The 23512-nt window shown below is 33.5% G+C and overlaps 5 protein-coding genes across 12 annotated transcripts; 3 read left to right on the top strand and 2 right to left on the bottom strand.

Moving 5' to 3' along the window:
- The first annotated feature begins 1679 nt into the window (after positions 1-1679).
- Positions 1680-6826, top strand: LOC107417994 (probable inactive purple acid phosphatase 27). The gene is made up of 12 exons (XM_060814627.1): positions 1680-2081; positions 2456-2555; positions 2792-2864; positions 2966-3088; positions 3292-3384; positions 3802-3931; positions 4148-4229; positions 4675-4807; positions 5130-5335; positions 5439-5564; positions 5815-6121; positions 6379-6826. The coding sequence occupies exons 1-12, from the start codon at positions 1886-1888 to the stop codon at positions 6685-6687; spliced, it is 1878 nt and encodes a 625-aa protein (XP_060670610.1). The 5' UTR covers positions 1680-1885; the 3' UTR covers positions 6688-6826.
- Positions 6827-11967: 5141 nt separating this feature from the next.
- LOC107417993 (nucleotide pyrophosphatase/phosphodiesterase) lies at positions 11968-13924 on the top strand. The gene is made up of 5 exons (XM_060814936.1): positions 11968-12000; positions 12102-12163; positions 12288-12413; positions 12539-12845; positions 13104-13924. Exons 1-5 carry the CDS (start codon positions 11968-11970, stop codon positions 13410-13412), a joined length of 837 nt encoding a protein of 278 aa, XP_060670919.1. The 3' UTR covers positions 13413-13924.
- LOC107418001 (uncharacterized) lies at positions 13684-16345 on the bottom strand. The gene is made up of 7 exons (XM_016026663.4): positions 15887-16345; positions 15618-15804; positions 15278-15528; positions 14864-14978; positions 14653-14745; positions 14380-14523; positions 13684-14102 (listed from the first exon to the last, which is right to left on the bottom strand). The coding sequence occupies exons 1-7, from the start codon at positions 16273-16275 to the stop codon at positions 13986-13988; spliced, it is 1296 nt and encodes a 431-aa protein (XP_015882149.2). The 5' UTR covers positions 16276-16345; the 3' UTR covers positions 13684-13985.
- A 1123-nt stretch (positions 16346-17468) lies between these two features.
- On the top strand, positions 17469-20134 carry LOC107418009 (uncharacterized). Of its 5 annotated transcripts, none has more exons than XM_016026673.4 (6): positions 17469-17769; positions 17851-18039; positions 18162-18251; positions 18378-18497; positions 18628-18693; positions 19995-20134. In XM_016026673.4, exons 1-5 carry the CDS (start codon positions 17590-17592, stop codon positions 18649-18651), a joined length of 603 nt encoding a protein of 200 aa, XP_015882159.2. In that variant the 5' UTR covers positions 17469-17589; the 3' UTR covers positions 18652-18693; positions 19995-20134. The 5 variants fall into 5 exon arrangements, with proteins under 5 accessions (XP_015882159.2, XP_048330217.2, XP_060670719.1 ...); XM_048474260.2 differs by lacking the exon at positions 19995-20134 and adding an exon at positions 19463-19700; XM_060814736.1 differs by lacking the exon at positions 19995-20134 and adding an exon at positions 19393-19631.
- On the bottom strand, positions 19960-23204 carry LOC107418008 (uncharacterized). 4 transcript variants are annotated; one of them, XM_025074000.3, is made up of 10 exons: positions 22715-22782; positions 22393-22464; positions 22138-22177; positions 21813-21966; positions 21648-21716; positions 21531-21568; positions 21170-21233; positions 20825-20878; positions 20407-20508; positions 19960-20180 (listed from the first exon to the last, which is right to left on the bottom strand). In XM_025074000.3, exons 3-10 carry the CDS (start codon positions 22167-22169, stop codon positions 20124-20126), a joined length of 570 nt encoding a protein of 189 aa, XP_024929768.1. In that variant the 5' UTR covers positions 22170-22177; positions 22393-22464; positions 22715-22782; the 3' UTR covers positions 19960-20123. The 4 variants fall into 4 exon arrangements, with proteins under 4 accessions (XP_024929768.1, XP_024929766.1, XP_024929767.1 ...); XM_025073998.3 differs by having other exon boundaries at positions 22389-22464; positions 22715-22777; XM_025073999.3 differs by having other exon boundaries at positions 22389-22464; positions 22711-22755.
- Positions 23205-23512: the final 308 nt, after the last annotated feature.

Here is a 23512-nt window from a genome sequence, read left to right as displayed (position 1 = left end):
CTAGTTGACAAATTAATGTAAACTAAAAAATTTAGGTAAATGAACTAATAAGATAATGACATATAGATTAGTACATATCTAAAAAAGTTGACAAATAATTATTGGTGCCTCATGGCCCCTCTATTGATTTGCACACATAATATGATATTGTAGAAAGCCTAAAACTATATATTGGATTTTATTCTCCTGATTTTGAACTATCTGAATTATTCAATTAATTTAGGAAAATTTCATGTACACCTTTGAAGCTTAATGAAATTTTATTGACATTTCTAGTTTTGACTCGAACTTTGGATAATTATTATTTACCATCTTGAGAGTATTTTTGATAACATTGATTTATGGAAAGTCTGCTTTACCCTTATGTATCAAAATAAATATTGCATTATTACTCTATCATTTACTTTATAACAATGTAATTTAAAAAATATTATTTTAATATAAATATCATTTATATAATGATAAATAATATAATTAAAAATTGATAAATAAATAATAATTTTAATATATATGTATATTATATAAAAATATCATAAATGAGGTTTCGATATTTATTTTGAAATCAAGGAGTAAAATTGAGTTTTCATAAATGAATTTACTCAGAAATCAATTCCAAAGGTGGTCAATAATAAATTTTCACTTCAAAGATGTAAGTGATAGATTTTTTAAATTTCTGGAACGTCACTGAATGTTCATCATGTAGATGAAAATTTTCCATTAATTTAAAACTATGGAAATAGAATAAATGAGAGAAAATCACAAAGCTTTATGTTTAGAAACGTTTTTGGAATAAAGGAATATTATTCAATTGAAAATCATAAAATATTTTTTACAAAAAAATAAAAATATGTTTTGTTGACATTAAAAAAACATATTAATTATATGGACACTCCATCTTCCACAATTAGATAGATTCAATTAGATAATGACAATATTGCATGATCTCATATCAATCATAGATTAAAAATACATTAAATTAAACACATTCTTAATTAGTGTTTAATTTTTCTTCTATCAGATTTTGGAAGCATTTCACTTAGTGACCTATTGCATGACATAATCCCCAGAGCTTTTGGCTTTGCTAATTCCATAAAAAAATGGATTGAGTTTTACTATTTATTATCGTTAGTTAATTAGTTATGTGGCATTATTAGTAAATAAAACCATAACAAAAATCCATAATTTGGCCATTAAACTTTTGCTTTTTGTTACTAGTACTTTATTAGCAGTTATATACTACCATTAGTATCGGTGACCATCATCAGTAAAACTGTCACAAATCCACAATTTTGGGCTCCAATTAAATTGTTATCTATTTGTCACCAATATTAGTGTTAGTTTTCTCTCTGCCATCGTCTAATGATCATCTTCTTTAATATTAAAAAAAATTTTCATAATCTACAGTTGATGGTTGACTAATGATTGTTGATAAATAACATTTTTTAATATAATAATAATATTTTTCAAATATATAGATGCCTAATGTAATTTACCTTTCATTTCAGGCACAAACTGCATGTAAATTAACTATGAAAAGCTTCAACAACGCATTCTTATATACATATATATATATATATATATACACTTCTGTAAAAATCTTTTTCTCACACCTGTTGGAAGAGAGAGGAAGATACATATATATCTATATATATATATATATGTATGTATATAAAATAAGCTGGACTTGTCTGCTTCTCTTCTCTCTCTCTGATCGTTCTTGCATTTTTCACGTTTCTTGTTTCAATAATGGACAAGTCAATTTTTTAAGATTATATGAATCTGAATACAGAAAAATAACATTATCTATCAAACATTACCTATCCCATCCTCATATGCTTTCTCTATAAATTGATTTTGGGTGTGCTTTCTTTGGTAAAACCCAGAAATGAAAGAGAGGTTTCAGTTGCTAAAGATCAAAATGAGTGGGGTTTTGGTGATGTTATTATGGTTGGCAAACATAGGAATAGCTTGGGGTCATATCAATGGATATGAGGACCAGCCACTTTCCAAGATTGCCATCCACAAAGCCACTCTTGCCCTACGTGACTCTGCCACCCTTAGAGCTCGCCCTTCTACGATTGGCAAAAGGTATATAACACTATTCTAAACTCTCCCTTTGATATGATCTTATGGCTTCAATAAGGCTCACATCTAGTCGACCCCATAGTTTTAACTAGGTAATTATATCACAGCCTTTTGGACTTGCTGATCAACTAGGTTGGGCAGGTCTGCATTGATATAGGTTATGACTGTTTATTATTGAAATGGGTCTTTTCAACTTATTGGCCATCCACCAATTGAATGTAGAAAGAGCGCTTATAGAGCTATGCAAAAAAATAAAACTTAAGAGTTATGAGGAAAACTTGAGTTGAAAACGGTCTAGAATCCATATTTTTTACTGTTAATTATAAAGTTAAATGGAAAAGTTTGATGATATGAATCATTTGGTTCATATGGTTACAGGGTGCAGATAGTGATTGGGTAACTGTGGTTCTGAAAAATAGTGAACCCGCTACTGATGATTGGATCGGTGTGTTTTCTCCAGGAAACTTCAAGTATGTACATCTTTATTTGACTAGAAAATGTAAAGTTGGTTTCTTTTTACTCTATACGTGATGTTATTGATTAGAACATATATTCTACAGAAAGGCACAAAAGAAATATTTTTGTTTCACCGTAACTGGGGAGTATACATTTTGGTCATTGATCATAACTTGCATAAACAGGAAAATCTACATAATTTTTGGTGCACCAAACTGAATTAATTCTGCAGCTTTGATTAATTTGTCAGTTTATCGCTTTGTCCACCGGTAAACAACGACTTAGACGCAGAACAACCATATATTTGCTCTGCTCCAGTCAAGGTTTGTACAAGCAAGGAGAATGTAAATTGTAGTATATATCAAAAGTATAGCATTTCTAAAACTTCTCTAACCTATATGATATCTAATACCTTGTGTTTCAGTTCAAGCATGCAAACTATTCCAACCCAGATTACGCAAGCACAGGCAGAGCCACTCTGAAGTTCCAACTGATTAATCAGCGCTCTGATTTTTCATTTGCATTATTTTCAGGGGGCTTGTCAAATGTGGGTTTTTAAGTACTCTTTCTTCTGTATTATGATTCATCAATAATCTGCTTTATTCATTATAAATTTATGCGTGTAAGAAATCGTTTATATACAGTCTTGGACCTAATTAATGCATATTGTCTCTTTCGCCATCTTAATTAATAAAATTGTAAAAATATTGATAGTGCTGTCTTAACTGATTTACTACTTGAATAATGCAGCCAAAACTGGTGGCAATTTCAAACTTCGTGTCATTTGTGAATCCAAAAGCACCTGTTTATCCACGCCTTGCTCAAGGGAAGTCTTGGGATGAAGTAAGTACATCTTAGCCGATGCTTCTCGTATTCTATGCTTTTCTTAGCTTTACCAAGTTACAAGTTAGTCCAATTCTGAAGTGTGAGAAAAATATATCAAACTTGGTAATGATATTAAGCAAGATATTCAATTACCAACTTCAATTTTTGACAAGGAGATAAATGCCTTCTATTGTCCTTGTGTGTGGGGCAGCTTTCCTTGCATTGTGGTTGAAATTTTTTAACTGAATTAGATATTTGAAATAATTAATGATAATTTGTTCATCTACTAAAATCTTAAAAACCTAGAGTTCACGTTGTGATCCATGTTTGTATGATTGTATTTATGTATCTTTCATCTTTCTGAGATATTATCATATATAAGCACATATGTATGCACAAACCAAATTGCTTACATAATTGCTTGATGCTGTGCAGATGACAGTAACCTGGACAAGTGGCTATAGCATAGATGATGCTGTTCCATTTGTTGAATGGGGTGTGAAGGGTGAAAGTCTAACACGATCTGCTGCAGCAACATTGACGTTTGATCGAAGCAGCATGTGTGGTATGTTTAACTTATGCTGCATTTGCATGGTTTACTGCCATATACATATGCAATTTAATCTTTCCATTCTCAGATATCTCAGGATACTTTAATTAACAATCATAAACTCCCCAGATTATCAAAGTATGTCATGAATAGCATGATTTTTCCTTGTATTCAAAGAATTTTGATCCATAACTGAATATCACAAAACTGAATGTTTTGGTCTATGATTAGGTGCACCAGCATGGACAGTTGGCTGGAGAGATCCTGGTTTCATACACACTAGTTCCTTAAAAGAATTGTGGCCTAACACTGAGTATGCATTTCTAGTTTTTGTTTTTTGTTTTGTTGATTACATTATAAGTAACATGATGAAACTATTGATGATATATGGTGTTAGAGTTTGTGACCCGAATTCTTGTTGACCCGATCCGAAAAGCTCGCGGTGCGACCCATTTAGTAAAACTAAATTTTGGAGAAAAATTTGGGGCTCTGTGGTGGAAGCGGAGGTCTCGGGCCGATAGGGTTTCTTATGTACTATATATTTTTGGTTTTCGGCTGAAATTAGGGTTTAGAAGGGATCGCGCAGTCAGGCTCACCTTTTGTACCAATCTTTCGATATTGGATTTGCTTCTCCCTGCCCGTGGTTTTTCCCGTCAAGGGTTTCCACGTTAATTGTGTGTTTGTTCTTCGCTTTTTTTGTTTCCGTTGCTATTTGTTTTTCTCCCAATTACGTAACATATGGGATCATGGTTTTTCAGGTATGTTTACAGGTTGGGTCATTATTTACCGGATGGTTCATTTGTCTGGAGTAAATTCTATTCCTTCAAGGGATCCCCAAATCCTGGACAGGACTCGCTACAGCGTGTTATAGTATTTGGTGACATGGGGAAGGTATTTGCTAGAAGGATGATTCATCTTTTATTGGCACAGGATCAGGGCATATCTTAATCAACACATCTGCTAATAGTTTGCTTCTCATCTCATAACCTAAAACAAAGGTTTTTCAATTGTATACATATCTTTGCTTGCCATGTTATCTGTTGATTCTTGAATTAGAATGGAACTTGCATACAGTTTTGGTGATTGACAATCTTTGCCTAGATTTTGAGGTCTCAAATGGTGTGAACCATGTGACAAGAAGGACTATATTGAGTCTTCTGGTGTTTGAATTTATGGATAAAATATTAAAGATTTTCCGGTTTCTATCTTTCAGGCAGAGCGTGATGGTTCAAATGATTATAGTGATTATCAGCCAGGTTCCCTAAACACTACCGACCAACTAATCAAAGACTTGAAAAACTATGACATAGTTTTCCATATAGGAGATATATCATATGCAAATGGATATATCTCTCAGTGGGACCAATTCACTTCCCAAGTGGAGGCCATTTCATCAACCAAACCTTATATGATTGCAAGGTTAATATTGCATGTTTGTTTCGCATTCCCACCCATATGCCAAACTAGTTTTAGGAATTATTTTGATAATATTGGTTTGTGGATCTTGATTTGCTTCCTACAGTGGTAACCATGAACGTGATTGGCCAAATTCGGGTTCCTACTATGATGGTATGGATTCAGGTGGGGAATGTGGTGTGCTGGCTGAGACCATGTACTATGTTCCAGCTGAGAACCAAGCTAAGTTTTGGTATATTTCACAACTTTTCAGTAATTTCAAGCATTAATTTATACTATCTATATATGGATATATCACTAATAAAAGGTAGTCTACTCAAGCAACGATCTAAGTTTTTCTGATCATCCATATTGACTTGTTAAATGACCAAGGCACGAAATAGGGCATACCTTTTTCCTTGGAATGAGGTCGTTGATTCCCACATTTTCTTTGAAGCCAGGCATGTCTACTGTGCATAAACTGAATTTCTTTGATTTTGTAGGTACTCCACAGATTATGGTATGTTCCATTTCTGCATAGCAGATAGTGAACATGACTGGAGGGAGGGAACAGAGCAGTACCAGTTCATTGAGAAGTGCCTTGCATCAGCAAATAGACGGAAACAACCCTGGTTGATCTTCGCAGCTCATCGTGTCCTCGGCTATTCCTCTGATTACTGGTATGCCCAGACTGACTATCAAGAGCCCATGGGAAGGGAAAGCTTGGAGAAGCTTTGGAAAAAATACAAAGTTGATATAGCATTTTTTGGCCATGCACATAACTATGAAAGGTCATGTCCCGTATACCAGGTATGGACAATCATTTCTTATGCTTATTGAAACAACTTTTATGTGATATGGTGAATCCATAGAATATTGGATGTTTCTGAATCATCTCAGGCTTTTTTAAAAAATAAAAAGGGTCAAACTGTGAATCCATATTAGAATTTTAGTTCCTTAACAATACAAGCATGAAATAACATAGAAGAGAAGCTGCAGCAAATTTCCCATTTCATTTCTCTAACAATTTTTTGTCTTTTTGTTTTGTTTCATGCTTGGTGATGCAGAAAGAATGCGCAAGTAAAGAAAAGCATCGTTACTCTGGCACTGTGAATGGAACAATCCATGTTATTGTTGGTGGGGGAGGGAGTCACTTATCGAAGTTCAGCGAAACGCAACCCCATTGGAGTATTTACAGAGATTATGACTTTGGATTTGTAAAAATGACAGCATTCAATCACTCATCTCTCCTGTTGGAGTACAAGAAGAGCAGTGATGGTGAGGTCTATGACTCTTTCACCATTTCAAGGGAATACAAAGATGTCTTGGCTTGTGTGCTTCATAGTTGTGAACCAACCACCAATACCACAATCTAAATTATGAAGTTCAAAAGATTTTGAAAGGCTAACTATGTATGATGTGTATCAAGAGAAAGTTGGTCCTTTTCATTTGGATCCAAATTTGGAGATAAAATTAAGTTATTCTCAGAATAATAAAAAGTTGGTAAGTTGACCATTATTGTGTGAAAGTGCATAGATAACAAGCATACGGAAAGATTAAAAAAAGGGATAATTGTGATAATTTCCTCACGCCCTTGAGGTTTGTCCTTATTTCACAAAAATCTCTCTAGTTTTGAAAATGTAACATCAACGAAAAGTCCTTTAGCAAGCAAAAGCTGGTATATACACAAGCAAGAGCATAAAATTAGATGCTAAAAAGAAGATTGGTATGGTGTTTGTATTATGATTAAGAGGAGCAAAGGGTTTGATTACCACCATCGCTTAGCATTATTTATATTATTAAAAATAATATCTTGTTAATTATTTTAAAAATAAATTATGGACATGAACAGACACATGCTTCTCATTTATTTGTTTCCACTTACCCATCTCGTTTGCATTTTGACCATGATCAGTTTATACGTGGCGTAAATCTTTTTTTAATTTTTATGAAACGTTTTCTGGAATATATGAATATTATTTTCAATGGAAAATAATAAAAAATATTTTTGTACAAAACAAGATCTTTTTTTATAATAAATAGCATTAATTGTACACGATTACGATTATATCTTATCTTCAACTTTCAACTATATGATATTATATATTAAAGTAGATTATGACAATCTGACATGATCTCATATTAAATTATAAAATATATTTGTTCCAAAAGGAAAATTATAAAATAAATATATTAAAGTAATCTATTTCTATTTGAAAAAATCACATGCAAAAATAATATTAATTTTCAGTTCTCTAAGCATTTCACGTGACAGGTTTTATTTTTATTTTTATTTTTTCGAACGCACCAGATTTTATTTTTATTGCATGGTGCGTAAATCCAGAAAGCCTTTCTGTTTTTTTACTTTCCAAACGTTACTCCTTTATTTTATTTTTTTTTTTTTTTGGGGAAATAAACAGATAACTTATAACTAAAGTTATTCACACATCGCACAACCTCCATTGAAGTTATTTAGCCAAAAAAAAAAAAAGAAAAAAAAAATCCATCGAAATTAAGCTAGTTTCATCAACTATCAGTCATTCTCATTTATAAGCTTGTATAAAAACCCAACCGACATTTTTCTCACAGATATAGGAAGGAAGAGGAAGATAAATATATATATAGAATTTTTTAACAGTGCAAACAGTTCGCATGCAGATGCTTTCAAAATCGAAATTTTTTAAATGTAAACGTTAATTTTGCTGTATACTGTACATATAAGATCCTTTCAAAATCGAAATTTTTTAAATGTAAACGTTAATTTTGCTGTATACTGTACATATAAAAATCGATGTTTTCATTAAAAAAAATATCGCCGTTTATATACAAATAGTTCGCATATAGAATTTTTTCATATATATATATATATATATATTATTTTTTAACTGGAAGAGGTAGGACTGTTTATCTAATCGTTCTTCCGAAAGAGACTGATAGTTTGTACGTTGTAGATAAATTAAATGTTAAAGTTGCATATAAACGCTTGAACGAAGTTACTAGTCAAATTTTCATTAAATAATAAATAAAGGTATATTGGAGAGAGAGAGAGAGGGGCTCGTTGTTTCTTTTCAAACCAAGTTGGCTCATGTTTTTTTTTTTCTCTCTCTCTCTTTCTATGATATCTTTTCCTGCATTTTTCACATTACCTGTTAAAAAAAACAAAAAATAATTTGAGAAGTCAAATTTTGAAGATGTAATAGGAATCTCAATAATGCCAATAAAAAAAATAATTTCCCATTAATCAATTGGGTTGATGGTTCTCTATAAATTTGCTAATTTGCTTGCTTCTTTGGCAAACCAAACCAGCTAGCTAGCTAGAATGGAGCTAAAGAAAATGAGAGGGGCTTTGGTGTTATTGTGGTTGGCTAACATAGGTGTAGCTTTGGCTCATATTAATGGATATGAAGACCAGCCACTTTCTAAGATTGCCATTCACAAAACCACTCTTGCCCTCCGTGACTCTGCCTCCCTTAGAGCTCGTCCTACCACTCTCGGCACAAAGGTATGTATATACATATATACATATATATATATATATATATATTACACTGTTTGTACAACAACTTTGCTCAACTCTAAAAAGACTTCATTTTGATCATATAATTTGGAGAAGGAAAAAAAAAAAAAAAAAAAAAAAAAAAAAAAAACGACTTAAGTTATGTGGAAAACTATGATTAACCATGCAAATGGTGTATATATATATAATTTTTGTTAGTGGATTTGCACGCCTATCAGTGTCAATCTCTGTCTGATAAGAGATTAATTTATTACCAGTCTTTTATTGGAAAGAGATAGGCCATGCAAGGCCACTAAAACGGACAAGCATAAATACACTTTAGTCTGGTTTACAAAACAATGCTGGTATACTTTCAGTTACAATGTGAAATGAAGTTTTTGGATGCATGAATAATATGATTCATATTGGTTTTACAGGGTGAAGATATAGATTGGGTAACTGTGGTTCTAAAGAACAGTGAACCCCATGCAGATGACTGGATTGGTGTGTTTTCTCCAGGAAAATTCGAGTACGTGAATCTTTATTTATCTACAAAATGCCTAGCCTGCATATCTTTTTTTTTTTCTTTTAGTAACATGATCAAACACATTTCGAGGACAAGAATTTCCACAGAAAAATCCACAAGAAATGTAATTTTTTTTTTTTTTTTTTTTGGTTATTGATCCTAATATCTTGCAAAAATAGGAAATCTTTGTTTTTATTGTGCACCAACTGAATTGAATCTGCTGTTATATATATGATCAGCTCATCATATTGCCCGCCGACAGATAAAAGGGATCAAGAACCATATATTTGTTCTTCCCCCATCAAGGTAATATATATATATATATATATATGTATACACATATATAGGTATGCTATTGTAAAGAAAGTCTGTCTACTGAATCGTAAGAAACACATCATATAATATGTTATGGGATTTACAACCATAAAAATTTGTTATTGTACATTATGTAATATGTTACGAATGTGTCTTGCCCATCATTCGGTAGGCGACTTCCTCTAAAATAAAAATTCCATATATATATATATATATATATGCAAGTTTTTGTAGTAATATTTTCTAAACTTTGTCTCTAACCTGTTTGATATCCTAAATAATTTGTTTCAGTTCAAATATGCAAACTATTCCAACTCAGATTATACAAACACAGGCAGAGCCACTCTCAAGTTCGAGTTGATAAATCAACGTTCAGATTTTTCATTTGCATTGTTTTCAGGAGGCTTGTCAAATGTGAGTTATTTTTTTTGTTTTTTTTAAAACTCTTTCTTCTGTATTATGATTTCTCAAATTATATACATGTATAAATTTAAGAAAATCCTTAATTTACGGACTCGGACCTTAATAAAATACTGTCCCTATTAACATCTTAATTAGTAAACATTTTTTAATTGATATATTTAATGTTACTATTGCTTGACTGAATTTTGTACTTGAATAATGCATGCAGCCAAAATTGGTGGCAGTTTCAAACTTGGTAGCTTTTGCGAATCCTAATGCACCTGTTTATCCACGCCTTGCTCATGGCAAGTCTTGGGATGAAGTAAGTTTTCTTAGTTGATGGTTGATCTTTTATTTACTTAATTATTCGCATAGCTAGGCATAAAAAATAAAAATAAAAATAAAAATGAAATTTCTTGGGTCCCGAACTCTTCACCAATATATATATATATATATATATATTAAAAAAAAAAAAAAGTTCTTGGGTCATGAACTCTTCACCAACAAAAAAAAACAAAAGAAAAAAAATGATTTATTTAAATAGGATATGTTTTAGACCAATTCTGAAGTCGTTAAAAGTTTATCGAAGTTGGTAACGATATTGAGCAAGAAATATATTCAATTCTCAAATTTTGACTTGCATATATAAATGCTAATTTTTGGTGTCCTCCTCGTAATTTTTTTTTAAATTGTTGCTGAAATGTTTTAGAAGAATTAGATCTATGAAATAATTGATGGATAATATGTAGATCTACTAAAATATTGCGATCCATGTTCATATTTTCTTATCTTTGATCTTGCTGAAATATGTATCATGTATATGAACGTATATATATATATATATATATTTAAGCATAAATATATATATATATATACATATACAATTAAGTATATATGTATATATATATACATATACAAGCGAAATTGTTACGTAAGTGTTTGATGCTCATGTGCAGATGACAGTAACCTGGACAAGTGGCTATAACATTGATGATGCTGTTCCATTTGTTGAATGGGGTCTCAAGGGAGAAAGTGGAGCAAGATCTCCGGCCGGAACATTGACTTTTGGTCGGAGCAGCATGTGTGGTATGTTTCAATTAACTAGGCTGCATTTGCATAGTTTCATTGTGATATGTATCTCAGAAAATTAATTAACTTCTAATTACTAATAACTCCAAGTCAGATTATCAAAGTATATATATTATGTCTCAAAATAGCATATGTTTTTCATGTATTTCTAATTTTATATATCAAAGAAAAGCTCAATAGTATTCAAATGATGGTGATCTCTAACTTATTATCATCAACTTCATGATCAATGTTTTGATCTATATGTAGGTGGACCAGCAAGGACAGTTGGCTGGCGCGATCCCGGTTTCATACACACTAGTTTCCTAAAAGGATTGTGGCCAAACTCTGAGTAAGCATTTTTTGAAGCCTTTGTCTTTTTTTGTTTACATTATAAGTTGTATGAAGAAAGTAATGATGATATGTTGCATACCATGGTGGTTTTTTCAGGTATGTTTACCGCTTGGGTCATCGTTTTCCAGGTGGTTCAATTGTCTGGAGTAAACTCTATTCCTTCAAATCATCCCCATATCCTGGACAGGACTCGCTACAGCGTGTTGTAGTATTTGGAGATATGGGCAAGGTATTTGTTAGACATAGAGTATGAATTGAGAACTTAATACAATATAGTTCACTCATGTACGACATAATGAATACAATATATTATCGTCCTGGATACCAAATTACCCTATATGTATATATATATACACCTTAATTTGCTTGCATATACTATTTAGGTGCTTGACAATCCTTGCTATAAGGATTTGATCACATTGAGAGTTTTCTGGTGCTTTATTTGTAAGTAAAAGACTAACATTTCCTCTTTATATATCTTTCAGGCAGAGCGTGATGGTTCAAATGATTACAGTGATTATCAGCCAGGTTCACTTAACACAACTGACAAACTAGTCAACGACTTGAAAAACTATGATATAGTTTTCCATATAGGAGATATTTCCTAAGCAAATGGATATATCTCTCAGTGGGACCAATTCACAGCACAAGTGAAGGAAATTGCATCAACCAAGCCTTATATGATTTCAAGGTATAAATATGATGCTCTGTATTTGGATGTTTCCAATTCCCACCTATATGTTAAACCGGTTTCAGGCATATTACTAATTTTATGATACTGGGTTGGTGAATCTTGATCGATTTGGTTTCTGCAGTGGTAATCATGAGCGGGATTGGCCGAATACGGGTTCCTACTATGATGAAACCGCTTCAGGTGGTGAATGTGGTGTGCTGGCTGAGACCATGTACTATGTTCCAGCTGAGAACCGAGCTAAGTTTTGGTAAATTCATCGGCTAATTCTGTAATTTTCCAAGCATTTATACTATGATATCCACATTTGCTTTGAATCCATCAATCTTAGATCTGTTTGTATATGTAAGAGTCGAATTTCTCTATATATTGTAGGTACAAGACAGATTACGGTATGTTCCGTTTCTGCATAGCTGACAGTGAACATGACTGGACAGAGGGATCAGAACAGTACAAGTTCATTGAGGAATGCCTTGCATCAGCAGATAGACAGAAACAACCTTGGTTGATTTTCTCAGCTCATCGTGTCCTTGGATATTCCTCTGATTACTGGTATGCTCAGAAAGACTTTGAAGAGCCCAATGGAAGAGAAAGCTTAGAGAAACTTTGGAAAAAATACAAGGTCGATATTGCATTTTTTGGTCATACACATAACTATGAGAGGTCATGCCCCATCTACAAGGTAAAGAAAATAGTTTCTTTAACTCATTGAAAGAACTCAAGTGATCTGTGAATCCATAGGAATTGGTTGCTTCTGAGTATGAAGTATTAAAAACAAAAAGAACCATCAAACAATGAACCCACTTTAGAATATTAGTTGCCTTCTAATTCCCAAGTAAACAATACAAGTATGAAGTAACAGAGAAGGAAAAATTATAGAAAATTTCCCATTTCAATTCTCTAATCTTTTTGTTTTTCCTTTTCGTGTTTGGTGATGCAGAAACAATGCACAAGTAACGAACAGCATCATTATTCAGGCACCGTGAATGGAACAATCCACGTCATTGTTGGAGGAGGAGGGAGTCACTTATCGAAGTTCAGCCAAGTGCAACCCAATTGGAGTATTTACAGAGATTATGACTTTGGATTTGTGAAAATGACAGCCTTCAATCACACATCTCTCCTGGTGGAATACAAGAAGAGCAGTGATGGGGAAGTCTATGATTATTTCACCATTTCAAGGGAGTACAAAGATGTCTTAGCTTGTGTGTATGATGGTTGTGAACCAACCACTCATTCTGCAGTCTGAATTATGTAATTGAGAAAAATTTTCAACTATGTATGATGTTTATCAGCAGAAGTTGATCCGTTTCTATGCATCCAATTACGTTGTAGAACAATCTTGAGATAAATAAAAGTATCTCTGAATAAAAAAATGTTCGTGAGTTGGCCATTCTTGTGTACGTGTTTCTGGAAAAATATTATCAGAATGGCTCAAGATTAATGATAAGACAGTTTTGAAACAAATTCAGATGCTTTCAACAGTGAAAACCTAAAGGAAAGAAATTTACAAGAGTAGGTGATGGAGAACGGATTGCAACTTTCTTATAGTTTTCAATAAAATGAGATGGAATTTCAGTAATAGTAACCCAGTACACAACCACCAAGAGAAATTTACCATATAAAAGCTGGTACACAACTGACCAATTTCAGCAACGCTGATGCTGCAACATAAAAACTTATAAAAAAATATATATAATAAATTACAAGCAAAACTATACACAAAATTGTATCAGCACTAACAATCCAGTAAAGAAAGTCTTCAGCCATATAAAACGAGAGCTGCCCATTATCAATCCCATACCTAATGTTCCCGTTACCATCAACCATCCATCTCAACATCAGGAGGTCCATTTCCTTCATGATCTGATGAACTAATTGATGCTACCAGATCATCGATTCTAAGAGGAGAATGCCGAACAGAATACTGAAACATAACCTGCAAAGGAAAGTTATAAACATATTAATTATCTGGAAAAAACCATACAAGAATCTTGGAGCAAACAAGGATTAAAGGAGATTCCACCCAAACAAAGTTAAGACGAATAATATTTCATAAAATCCCTCTTTTCTTTTCAGATACTAGTCTTTTATTATTTTTTATGTTTGGACAAGCCATAATATGGAATATTTGGCATAAATTTATCATTATTATCTAGAATCTGCAAACAAATGTAGAAACTCCACTTTTTTTTTTTTTTTTTTTTTTAACAGACCTTGGAGTAACTATCAGCAAAAGCACGAGCACGATTGACTTTGCCAAGGTATTGTAAATCAGCCTTCACAAGCTTCCCATCCACAATACTCAATCCTCCATCACCAATAGAAAAGCGTAGAAGACTTCCAGCATGCAGCCCAGACTGAGAATGAAGGATAAATTAGATGTAATTTAATTTGGAAGGGAAGATAAAGAGAAATGATTAGCATGTTCTTAATCAGAGATTAAATTACATTGCAAAGGGTAAAGAAATGGAGCATAGATGCCACACCTTCTGTGTAAATTCCAAATCTAAGCAGCCAAATTCTACAGGAGGATCATCAGATGTTGTCAGCTTGCCATCATCTTGCAGCTCCAGAACTGCCTGATTATAAAAGAAAAAGCAATAGTCACTAAACAGTAAAAACTCATTCCATAAATGGATTGACACAGTCCACTAAAAAGAACAGGGTAGGACAACGAGGTAGACAGTGAAAAGTTACCTGTTGTTGGCTTGGGACCTGTCCTTTATTATCTGTGTCGATAACATATTGGCTACAATTCGCATCCTTCCAAACCAATGCTAGTGGTGTATTTCCAGGTTGATAATGTGCATGCCTAAACAACACAAAATGAAAAAGCTTTAGAAATTTCATACACATTCATCAACTCATAAGCAATACATACATGCATAAGTTTGTCCCTGCAGTGACATAAAAACTTCAAATTTGGAGCAAACCCACTAGTAAGGCTTCTCCAATACTGGAACAAAATTTGAAGAACTAATAACCGTGATACTGGAACTTTCCCACGATTCAGATTATTTCACAAGACTTCAAAAAAAAAAAAAAAAATGCAAGAACGAAGAAAAACTGAGCACTTAAAAAACATTGACATTTACAAGGATAGGGGTTTACTTATTATAAAACAAAAGACCGTCCTTGACATAAGCCACTGCTCCTGAATAAGCCGCATGTAGACCACTCTGATCGCATGGGTATACAGGAACCAAACTGAACCTGTATTTATGGTAATGGGAAGGAGGATCAAAAGCTCCGGTTTCAGCAAGCTTAGATTGCAACCAAAAAAACCTGAACTCCGCAGTGCAATCATATAAAGAGTAACCCCGCCAGCATAGCATGTCAATAACATAGTAAGTTTGATCCATCTGCACAATACAAACCAGCTCGACAAATTAACAAACAGTTAGAGTGCAACAACAAAACACAGCAAACTATCAAAACGCTGAAACCATACCTCATGAAAAATGCAGTCCAGTATGCAATATGACTGACCGGACCCAGAAACGTCCCTGGTCCTAGCTCCATTGGGTAGAGCAGATGGAAAATGGTGAAGCACAAAACCATTCCGTTGCCTACTGATGGTCGTTCCTTTTGACGAAACAACGAAGCATCGTTTCCCAGCAGGCCTCGCAAATACATACCTAAAAACGAACCGAAACAGTCTTCTAAGAAAAATGGAAAGAAAGAAAGAAAAAGCCTATGTATATAAGAAGGAAAGCTAACCAGTCATGGGGCAATCGATCAGGAACGTCGATCATCCACTCAGGGAGCATAAGCTGCCTCGCAAACCACTTCCGGGCCTCCGGGCCTTTGAGCTTCGAAGCATCACGAACATCGAAATCGAAATCATGGAGGTCCGTCGGAGAGGACCCGGATTCGATTTCGCGTTGGGAATCGGGTTGGGGCTCAGATACGAGCTCGATGTCAGGAGGAACAGAGGTCTCTTCGGCAGTTTGGGAAGGAAGAGAAAAGAAGGTGGTGGCTAAACGGCGCGCTTGCAGCTGAGCTTCGTGACGGTTCTGCTCTTGGCGCCGCAGCGATATTTCTCGGCGTCTCTGCTGGTCGGAGATTGCCGGTCTCTTGTAGGGACGGCGAGTGTCGTTCGGCGCCATTGTGTTTTTAGCCTCTCCAACTCCCTCTCTTCCGTGGCTATTTGAAAAATTTATAACAAAAATATATACGACAAAAATATATTCGGCATGCTCTACTGATCCAGTGTTAAATATTAAAATTTTTTTTCTTATCATTTAGAATAATGTTCTCCAACCTGATTTTTGGCTTATTAATATTAAATTATATTCATTAATTGTTATTTTAAAAACTATAAATTACATTTCTTGCTATTAATATTAAAAAATAATTGAAGGGTTTTTATGATAATTGAATTTAATTCCTAAAATGGTGAGTTAGATTAAATTATGCATAAAATAAAATATAAAAATATCTCTAATAATACTTTTTATTTCAAAGAATATAATTTTCACAATAAAAAACATTTTGAAGGATTTAAAAAAATAGAGAGTGAAATTTTCTTAGTATATTATAATGGCATTCTCTATAAATATTTTTTATTTTATAATTTTTCATAAACAATTATAATTTACCTTTTTTTTTTCTTCAATATCAAATTTTAATTATAAATATGTATTGAAAATTGTGTACCGATTAATAAATTTTATATAAAATGTAGGTTTCGCTTTCCAATACATTAGTTTTTCAATTTATAAAACTCATTAAAACGTTAAAAAAAAATATGACATTTTAAAATTAAAAATATAATTTTTAAAATTAAAAATATTATTTTTAAAAAATTTATTCGAAAATACTCTAAAAGGTATAATATGGTATATCTTTTAAAAATTTAAATTGTAATATTTTAAAACTAAAGATATTAAAGAACAATTAGACTTTCAAAATTAAATTTTTTCAATTTTATTATAATTATATTTATACATATGCTTTTGAAATTTATTTTTAATTTTCTTTTAATTTTTATATATTTATCAAGTTAGATTCTATATACAATTTTTTTTTTTATCAATTATAAAAGTTAAAAGTAAAAAAAAAATATATATATTTTATAATTGAGTAACATTAAAAATATAAAACTTAAGCTTTCAATTGTCAAAAATGAACAAGTAAAAATTGACGTATAGAAGATTAAGCATAAATCTAATTATAAATGGTACAAAACGTTCCTTTGGAAAAATGGAAAGAGGGACTCACCAAAAAAAGCGGTGTCTGTGTGTGTGTGTGTGTGTGTGTGTATTTGAAAATCTAGTTAAGGCAACGACACCGTTCTGGTGGATACCCTTGGGCAGAATAAGAAATCCAAAGTGGCAAATGCTCAGGAAAAGCATGGTTCGCTTAAATGGCTTATTTTAGTTAAGCGACAGAGAAAGAATAGGGCAGTGATTACAAAGAGGATGAGGGTGGAGCAGACGCTATGGGGTAATTTACCGCTACTGGTCCGTTCGAATTCGAAGGACTCTGTGGAATACATTCTTCAAGCTCTATGGCGGACTCGAAAAACGGGTCTTGACCCGTCCGACCGCATCATTATCCGCGATATGCTCCAGCTCCAGAACGACTCCGACCTCGACCCGGTCACTCTCTCACTCTTTCTCTCTGTAAAAGTTTCAAACTTTTTTCGCTGAATTTTCTGTGCTATTTGATTTTTTATGCAGCTTTTGGTTTGCCTTAGGATGTTGATAAGGAGGTGTGTATACGAGAATATAAACAGGGATGAGATACAAAACCTTTTTCCAGACGAAGTCTTGCCCGAATTGCAGAGATTATTGACGCTTTTGTTGCAGAAGTTTCAGAGAGAATGGCGGGAAGATGCAATGAAAGACCAGGACAAGGACAAGCTTCAGGTTTAGTAATATTTTAATGGATTTTTCTTTCAATGGAAAATTCGAAAAAGGAAATTTCAAAATATTCAAATATTTTGTTCTTCCTCCACACCCCCCCCCCCCCCCCCCCTTTCTTGTTTTAGGTTGGTTTGCCTCGGTTGAAGGAGATGACATGGAGTATGACTAATCAGGATGAAGAATTGACTGACCCAGTTGCTGTTATCAACTTGAAGGTTGGAAAAAAAAGTTTGAATTTTGACTTTTTGTGCATTTTGTGTTTCTGAAAAAAAAAAAAAATGGTTATTTTCTATGTTGTTCTTGTTGTTAATCACTATTCATGGATGCTCTTTCTCTTGCAGCTCCAGAATGATGGAGCTTCTCAATCAAAAGAATTGGACGTGAAGTTCCAGCTAGCCAAAGATACTCTAGAAACTATGCTCAAATCTATGTACTGTATAAGAGACCAATTGTCTAACACTGTATGTTTTACACTTCAAAATTTTTCTCTCCTCTCCCTATACATATCAATAGTAAGTCTCACAAATTGTGCAGAATGATTGTTTTTGCTTTTTGGGGTTTTTTAAATATGCTTTGTCATCAAATTTTCAGGATGGGGCGTCAAATGGGCAATAATCCGGCCATTGCAATTTCGTGTAGCTTGCCTTTGGAAGAATGGTATGGCTAGCTTCATTTCCTTTTCAGTTGTCTTGATTTATGTTTTGATATTACTATTTTGGTGACTAGGCATTGGGCGTGATTAATGGAAAATATTAAACTTGTCTGTATTTACCTTTGCGGGTTTTAGGTGACCATATGAAAATCGACTTCCATCATGTGTCTTTTCCTCATTGGAGAGGGACAGAGAAGTGAGGTTCATAATGGTCATTTCAAAATTAGTTATCTAAAAATTGAACTGTGGAAGCATCTACTATCCATTATGTTTAAATTTCAACATATTTTTATTCACGATTTGATTCTTGGCATTGACAGGGCGCACTCGTAGTTATGTTTTTTGCATGTTGTACTACTTGGGAAGATTATTGGAAAGAAATATGTCAATAAAAGATACATAGATGTGATTTGAGTAGAATGCATGTACTTTAACTATACTGTGTCTGGAAGACGCTAACAGATTCATTATCCTCTGGCTTTTGAAAAGCAAGAGATTGAGATGAAATTCGAATTCTATCCACTAGGAATTGAGTAGTGACCACTAAACATTAATACTTGTCAGGTGCAGGTCCATTTAGTTTCTTAGTATAGGTGGTGAACTTGTTTGAATTACTCCTGCTGTATCTTAAGAATAACGTGACATTTTTCGATCGACTAGTAAGGTACTAAGTATAGGTCTGCTTTGATTTGTGGATAACAAAGCTTAAAATAGTGTTCACTGCAATACGGACTGAAATTGATGGATCTCTTATAAACCATATTTGCCTCCAAGTTGAAGCTGCTTAAGGAAGCATGGTTTACGACAAATGCAGCAGTAACAAGTTGTCCTTGTGATTCTCCAGGTTGGATGAGCAATGAAATTGAAAATGCTGAGGATATCTTCTAAGCCAACAGAAACGCAGCGTTAGAAATTTGTATATTATTCTTGATAAGCAACAAAATCATATAAGCATGTTGTAGCATTTGATTACACTTTTATATTAATGTCACAAGATTACTATTCTTCTTTATTTACTATATTTTTGTAGCTATAGTTATTTGTTACAGTGTTATAGTGAATGGTTTTACCACTATGACTGTGATGCCATCTGAAGTTGTGGGAAATTGCATGCATTTTGCATCAGAACATATCACATGATGTTTTTTATTTAAAATTATCCCAGCTACTCGAAGCTAGTTTTGCCGTTTTCTTATAGATTTCTAATCAATAGGCTGATTTCTTTCCCTCACCAGCCGTTGAGCTATTTTGTCATATTTTTGGTAAAAAAATTTCAAATAACTCATCGTCATCCATAACAATACAGGGATAATATTCATACAACTCAATGGCAAGAGCCCGAGGAGAAATGTTACAGGGAGAAGCAAGCTTCGTTGTTCAGTTTTTGAACACACTACAAATGATGAACAGGCCTGACAAAAATAAATATCAATTTCTAGCGCTCCTCAAACTGGAGCAATATCTGGCTCATATGTGGTTGATGTTTCCTGACCTGCAAGTGCAACAAAAATATGAGATCCGGATAATGTAATAATAGGCCCCAAAGGTCAAGGTCACACATTGACAGACCAGGTTAAAATGGTGCACTTTTTACCATGAAAAAAACCAGATGTTAGCAAGCTATAAAGGATCTCACAATGCAGACAGAACTATGCATTATGCAAGGCTCAGTAGTTTGTGAGAGTAGTTTAGGGAGATCAATAATGAACAAGGCTTACTTTCACACCAGCCATTGAGAGTAGCTTGTGAGAAGCAATATATGCAACATTTGAATCATTTAACCTCTTTGCCACAAAATATACGACTTCAGAGACACCGGACTGCAAGAAAGGAAAAGACACATGAGACCAATATAGTAGTTAAAATTATGGTCAATGTTTCTATCCCAGTTTTAACACCCAGATTTGTTTGGTTTCGGTGTGCTGGTAGTATCCATAATCAAATTGAGATTACAGTTCTGCCGAACCTATACCATTTCTAAATTTAAAACAATTTTATTTTATTGGTAAAGAAAATTACGGTCCAGCAGGATGGGGAAGAAAAAGTGGGAGAGGAGGACGAGTGTGGTTATGTCGTTTTGCACATGATTGCTAAACAAATAAACATATTTTTCACGAGAGAACAAGAACAATGAACCTGAATGATAATCTTGGCACATTCATTGCAAGGGAACATGGTAACATAAAGCTTCTGCAAAAGTTAGAGATGAAACATTCAAGTCAATATCTTCAGTCACACAGGAGCAAATATAACCAAATATAACCAGAGTAGGACTCTGTAAAAGAAAAACCAAATATAAAAATTATAAGTTAACAACGAAGATTTGGCATTCTATTTTCAAAGCCTGATTCTATAAAGCCAGATCCAAGAAATCAGATAATTTTCATGCCCATACATGAAAAATGAAGTCATACGAAAGTAAAACATAAAATGAAATTAACTTGCTAGGTACGATGGACAGTGAACGCGACAAAAGCTAACCTGTCCAGCAGCTGAAGCATGATTGGTGTTCAAGATAGCATTGACTTCAGCATGGCATACATAACTATCGAACATGATCAGACAGACTATCAGAAACAATTAAAAGTATAGAAAGAATGAAATGAATTATGATATATATATATATATATATATATTTGTATATCATTAAAACAGAGGGTTTTGGAACAATATAATGCAATGGTTGTGATTGGATGCAAAAAACAGATTGATCGATTTCATAGAATAATATCAGAAATCTGATGTAAATAGGTTTGAAATAGTTTGAGATCCACATTCTTACAGACTGACAGTAAACAGCAGGCCAGAAAGCAATTATGGAGGTTATGTAAAAATGACTTACGGATACTTCGTCTCCAAAGGATCATCTGTTCTGGATTTCTGAAACATAAGAGGATTTGAGATGACTATTGCTTAGAGAAATCAAAGTATTTTCCACTATTTAAAATCAAATACCAACCTTTGCCCAAGGAAGCTTGTCATCTGAACAACCTCTAGGGAAACCATTATATCCAATGCCTGATAAAAGCTACGCAAACACATAAGATCATTCCGTAAATGTGACACCTATATTAACGTATATTAATAGCATATCTCCAACAGGCTACAAAACTTCATTCTGTACCATTAGAGGTGAAAAACTTTTAGCATCCCATATTTGAATTTCATTGTTAAGATATAATAGAGAAGCAAACAGCATGATTATCCAAATTAAGAAACCACTATGGGGATAAGCTAGCGCAGAAGCAAAGGTGGTGATGAAATCCTTAAAAGGTCCACTGCAGAAAAAAGGAAGCTTCAACATATGTCTAGTAATGGCAACGAAATTATTTCAGTTTTAAAAATTGAAGGAAATTTGCAGCAAAAGTTATCCATTTTATATGCCTTGCCTCAAATAGGAAGTTATGATTTAGCAAGCTAATGTGCATATATAATGCCTATGATCTTACCTAAAATTACACCATTTTGGCTGACCAAGCATGCTCCAACCTACACAGAAACAACGCAAAATTAGAAAATCAATTAATGTGTGTTCTAACTCATTAATCGTCACATTAAATACAAAATTATAGCATTTCTAATGACAACTCTCACAGTAGCTAATCATGATTGCAAATAGCAGCTCTACTCTAAACTTTTTTCAAGGCATCCACACACACACACACACACACAAGCATTACAATAAAGCTGCAAATATGACCTGCCTGTTAGGGTCTTTGGATCTTTCAGCTGATAAGAATGCTATTGCCATGAAATAATCATCCCATGACAAATATCTGCAATCAAAAATCACATCATTAATTGTAACCCAAAAGAGAGAAGAAAAAAAAATCACATCTTTAACCCAAAAAATAAAAACCCAAAGTAAAAAGAAAATGGGACTAAACTATTTGATACAAAATGCTAAAAAATAAATTAAGAAAAAAAAAAAAAAAAAGCAGCATTCTTACAAAACCTTAAGCCCAAGCAATGCTTAATAGTTTAAACAGAACAGTGCAAGCAACATAGGGCGTTTTTCTCACCGACCCTTTTCTTTTTGAGGGATCGAAAGGGCTCTGCGAAGATCGCTTTTCCAAAACGACGCCGTTCGTCGGCGAATCGACTGTGGATCCCGGAGATGGCTTCTTTTGAGTTGATGAGAAGAAACGAAGAGCCAGCGCAGAGGCCAACGCACCGAAAACAGTGGCCGTGGAGACCAAAACGACGTCTCGATGGTTCATGGAGTTTTCAAATTGATGGAAATGAGGGTAAGTTTTGTTGCCCAGAGAAATGCAGCTCTGGGAAAATGGCGGTATAAAAGTTAGCGGGAGAATTAAGCAGATGCAAAACAGGGAACGTGTTCAACACGGGCGGTAAACTGCGCGTGGTGATTGAGGAGACGAAGTCGATTCGGTGAACCGGAATGATATGATGATTGGTACAATCGGCCAGATTTTCACCGAATGGGCCTCAAGGGCTCCCTTATTCTTTTTAGCCTAGACCAGGAGAGAAAAGTATAGTCAGCAACTTCAATAATGTTGGTGATATGTTGGAAAAAATAAACTCCAAATATTGATAAAGATGGTGAAGAAATTTTCTCCCCCATTGTCGAGGAAATTAACGACAAAATCCATTATTGTTATTAATATCATTAGTGTCAATCAAACAATTGATAAAATCAACGATTTTTTTGTGACTTCCATGTAAATATGGACAATTATTTCATGATAATTTTGGGTTTTGTTTTTTTAACTTTTTACAGAGGAAGTATATGGAAAATTAAGGAAGATGAAGTGCATTAATTTTTTCATTTAATAGAGTAAGTATGTTGATAACTTGATATTT

Source organism: Ziziphus jujuba, chromosome 2 (genome assembly GCF_031755915.1).
Source record: "Ziziphus jujuba cultivar Dongzao chromosome 2, ASM3175591v1".
Lineage (NCBI taxonomy): Eukaryota > Viridiplantae > Streptophyta > Magnoliopsida > Rosales > Rhamnaceae > Ziziphus > Ziziphus jujuba.
Note: the sequence above shows the minus strand (reverse complement) of the source record. Positions and strands in the feature narration are given on the sequence as shown.

Coding starts and splice junctions, on each gene's coding strand:
- LOC107418009 (XM_016026673.4), top strand. CDS start 17,590: ATGAGGGTGGAGCAGACGCTATGGGGTAATTTACCGCTACTGGTCCGT. Junction 18,040..18,161: donor AGGACAAGGACAAGCTTCAG/GTTTAGTAATAT, acceptor TTCTTGTTTTAG/GTTGGTTTGCCTCGGTTGAA. Junction 18,498..18,627: donor GAGACCAATTGTCTAACACT/GTATGTTTTACA, acceptor TCAAATTTTCAG/GATGGGGCGTCAAATGGGCA.
- LOC107418001 (XM_016026663.4), bottom strand. CDS start 16,275: ATGGCGCCGAACGACACTCGCCGTCCCTACAAGAGACCGGCAATCTCC. Junction 15,529..15,617: donor TGGACTGCATTTTTCATGAG/GTATGGTTTCAG, acceptor TGTATTGTGCAG/ATGGATCAAACTTACTATGT. Junction 14,746..14,863: donor AGGTCCCAAGCCAACAACAG/GTAACTTTTCAC, acceptor TTTTATAATCAG/GCAGTTCTGGAGCTGCAAGA.
- LOC107417993 (XM_060814936.1), top strand. CDS start 11,968: ATGGTTCAAATGATTACAGTGATTATCAGCCAG. Junction 12,164..12,287: donor AAGCCTTATATGATTTCAAG/GTATAAATATGA, acceptor TGGTTTCTGCAG/TGGTAATCATGAGCGGGATT. Junction 12,846..13,103: donor GGTCATGCCCCATCTACAAG/GTAAAGAAAATA, acceptor TTGGTGATGCAG/AAACAATGCACAAGTAACGA.
- LOC107418008 (XM_016026670.4), bottom strand. CDS start 22,908: ATGAACCATCGAGACGTCGTTTTGGTCTCCACGGCCACTGTTTTCGGT. Junction 22,465..22,714: donor GATCCCTCAAAAAGAAAAGG/GTCGGTGAGAAA, acceptor TTTTGATTGCAG/ATATTTGTCATGGGATGATT. Junction 21,234..21,530: donor CCTTTGGAGACGAAGTATCC/GTAAGTCATTTT, acceptor CATGTTCGATAG/TTATGTATGCCATGCTGAAG.
- LOC107417994 (XM_060814627.1), top strand. CDS start 1,886: ATGAAAGAGAGGTTTCAGTTGCTAAAGATCAAAATGAGTGGGGTTTTG. Junction 3,385..3,801: donor AAGGGAAGTCTTGGGATGAA/GTAAGTACATCT, acceptor GATGCTGTGCAG/ATGACAGTAACCTGGACAAG. Junction 4,808..5,129: donor TATTTGGTGACATGGGGAAG/GTATTTGCTAGA, acceptor TCTATCTTTCAG/GCAGAGCGTGATGGTTCAAA.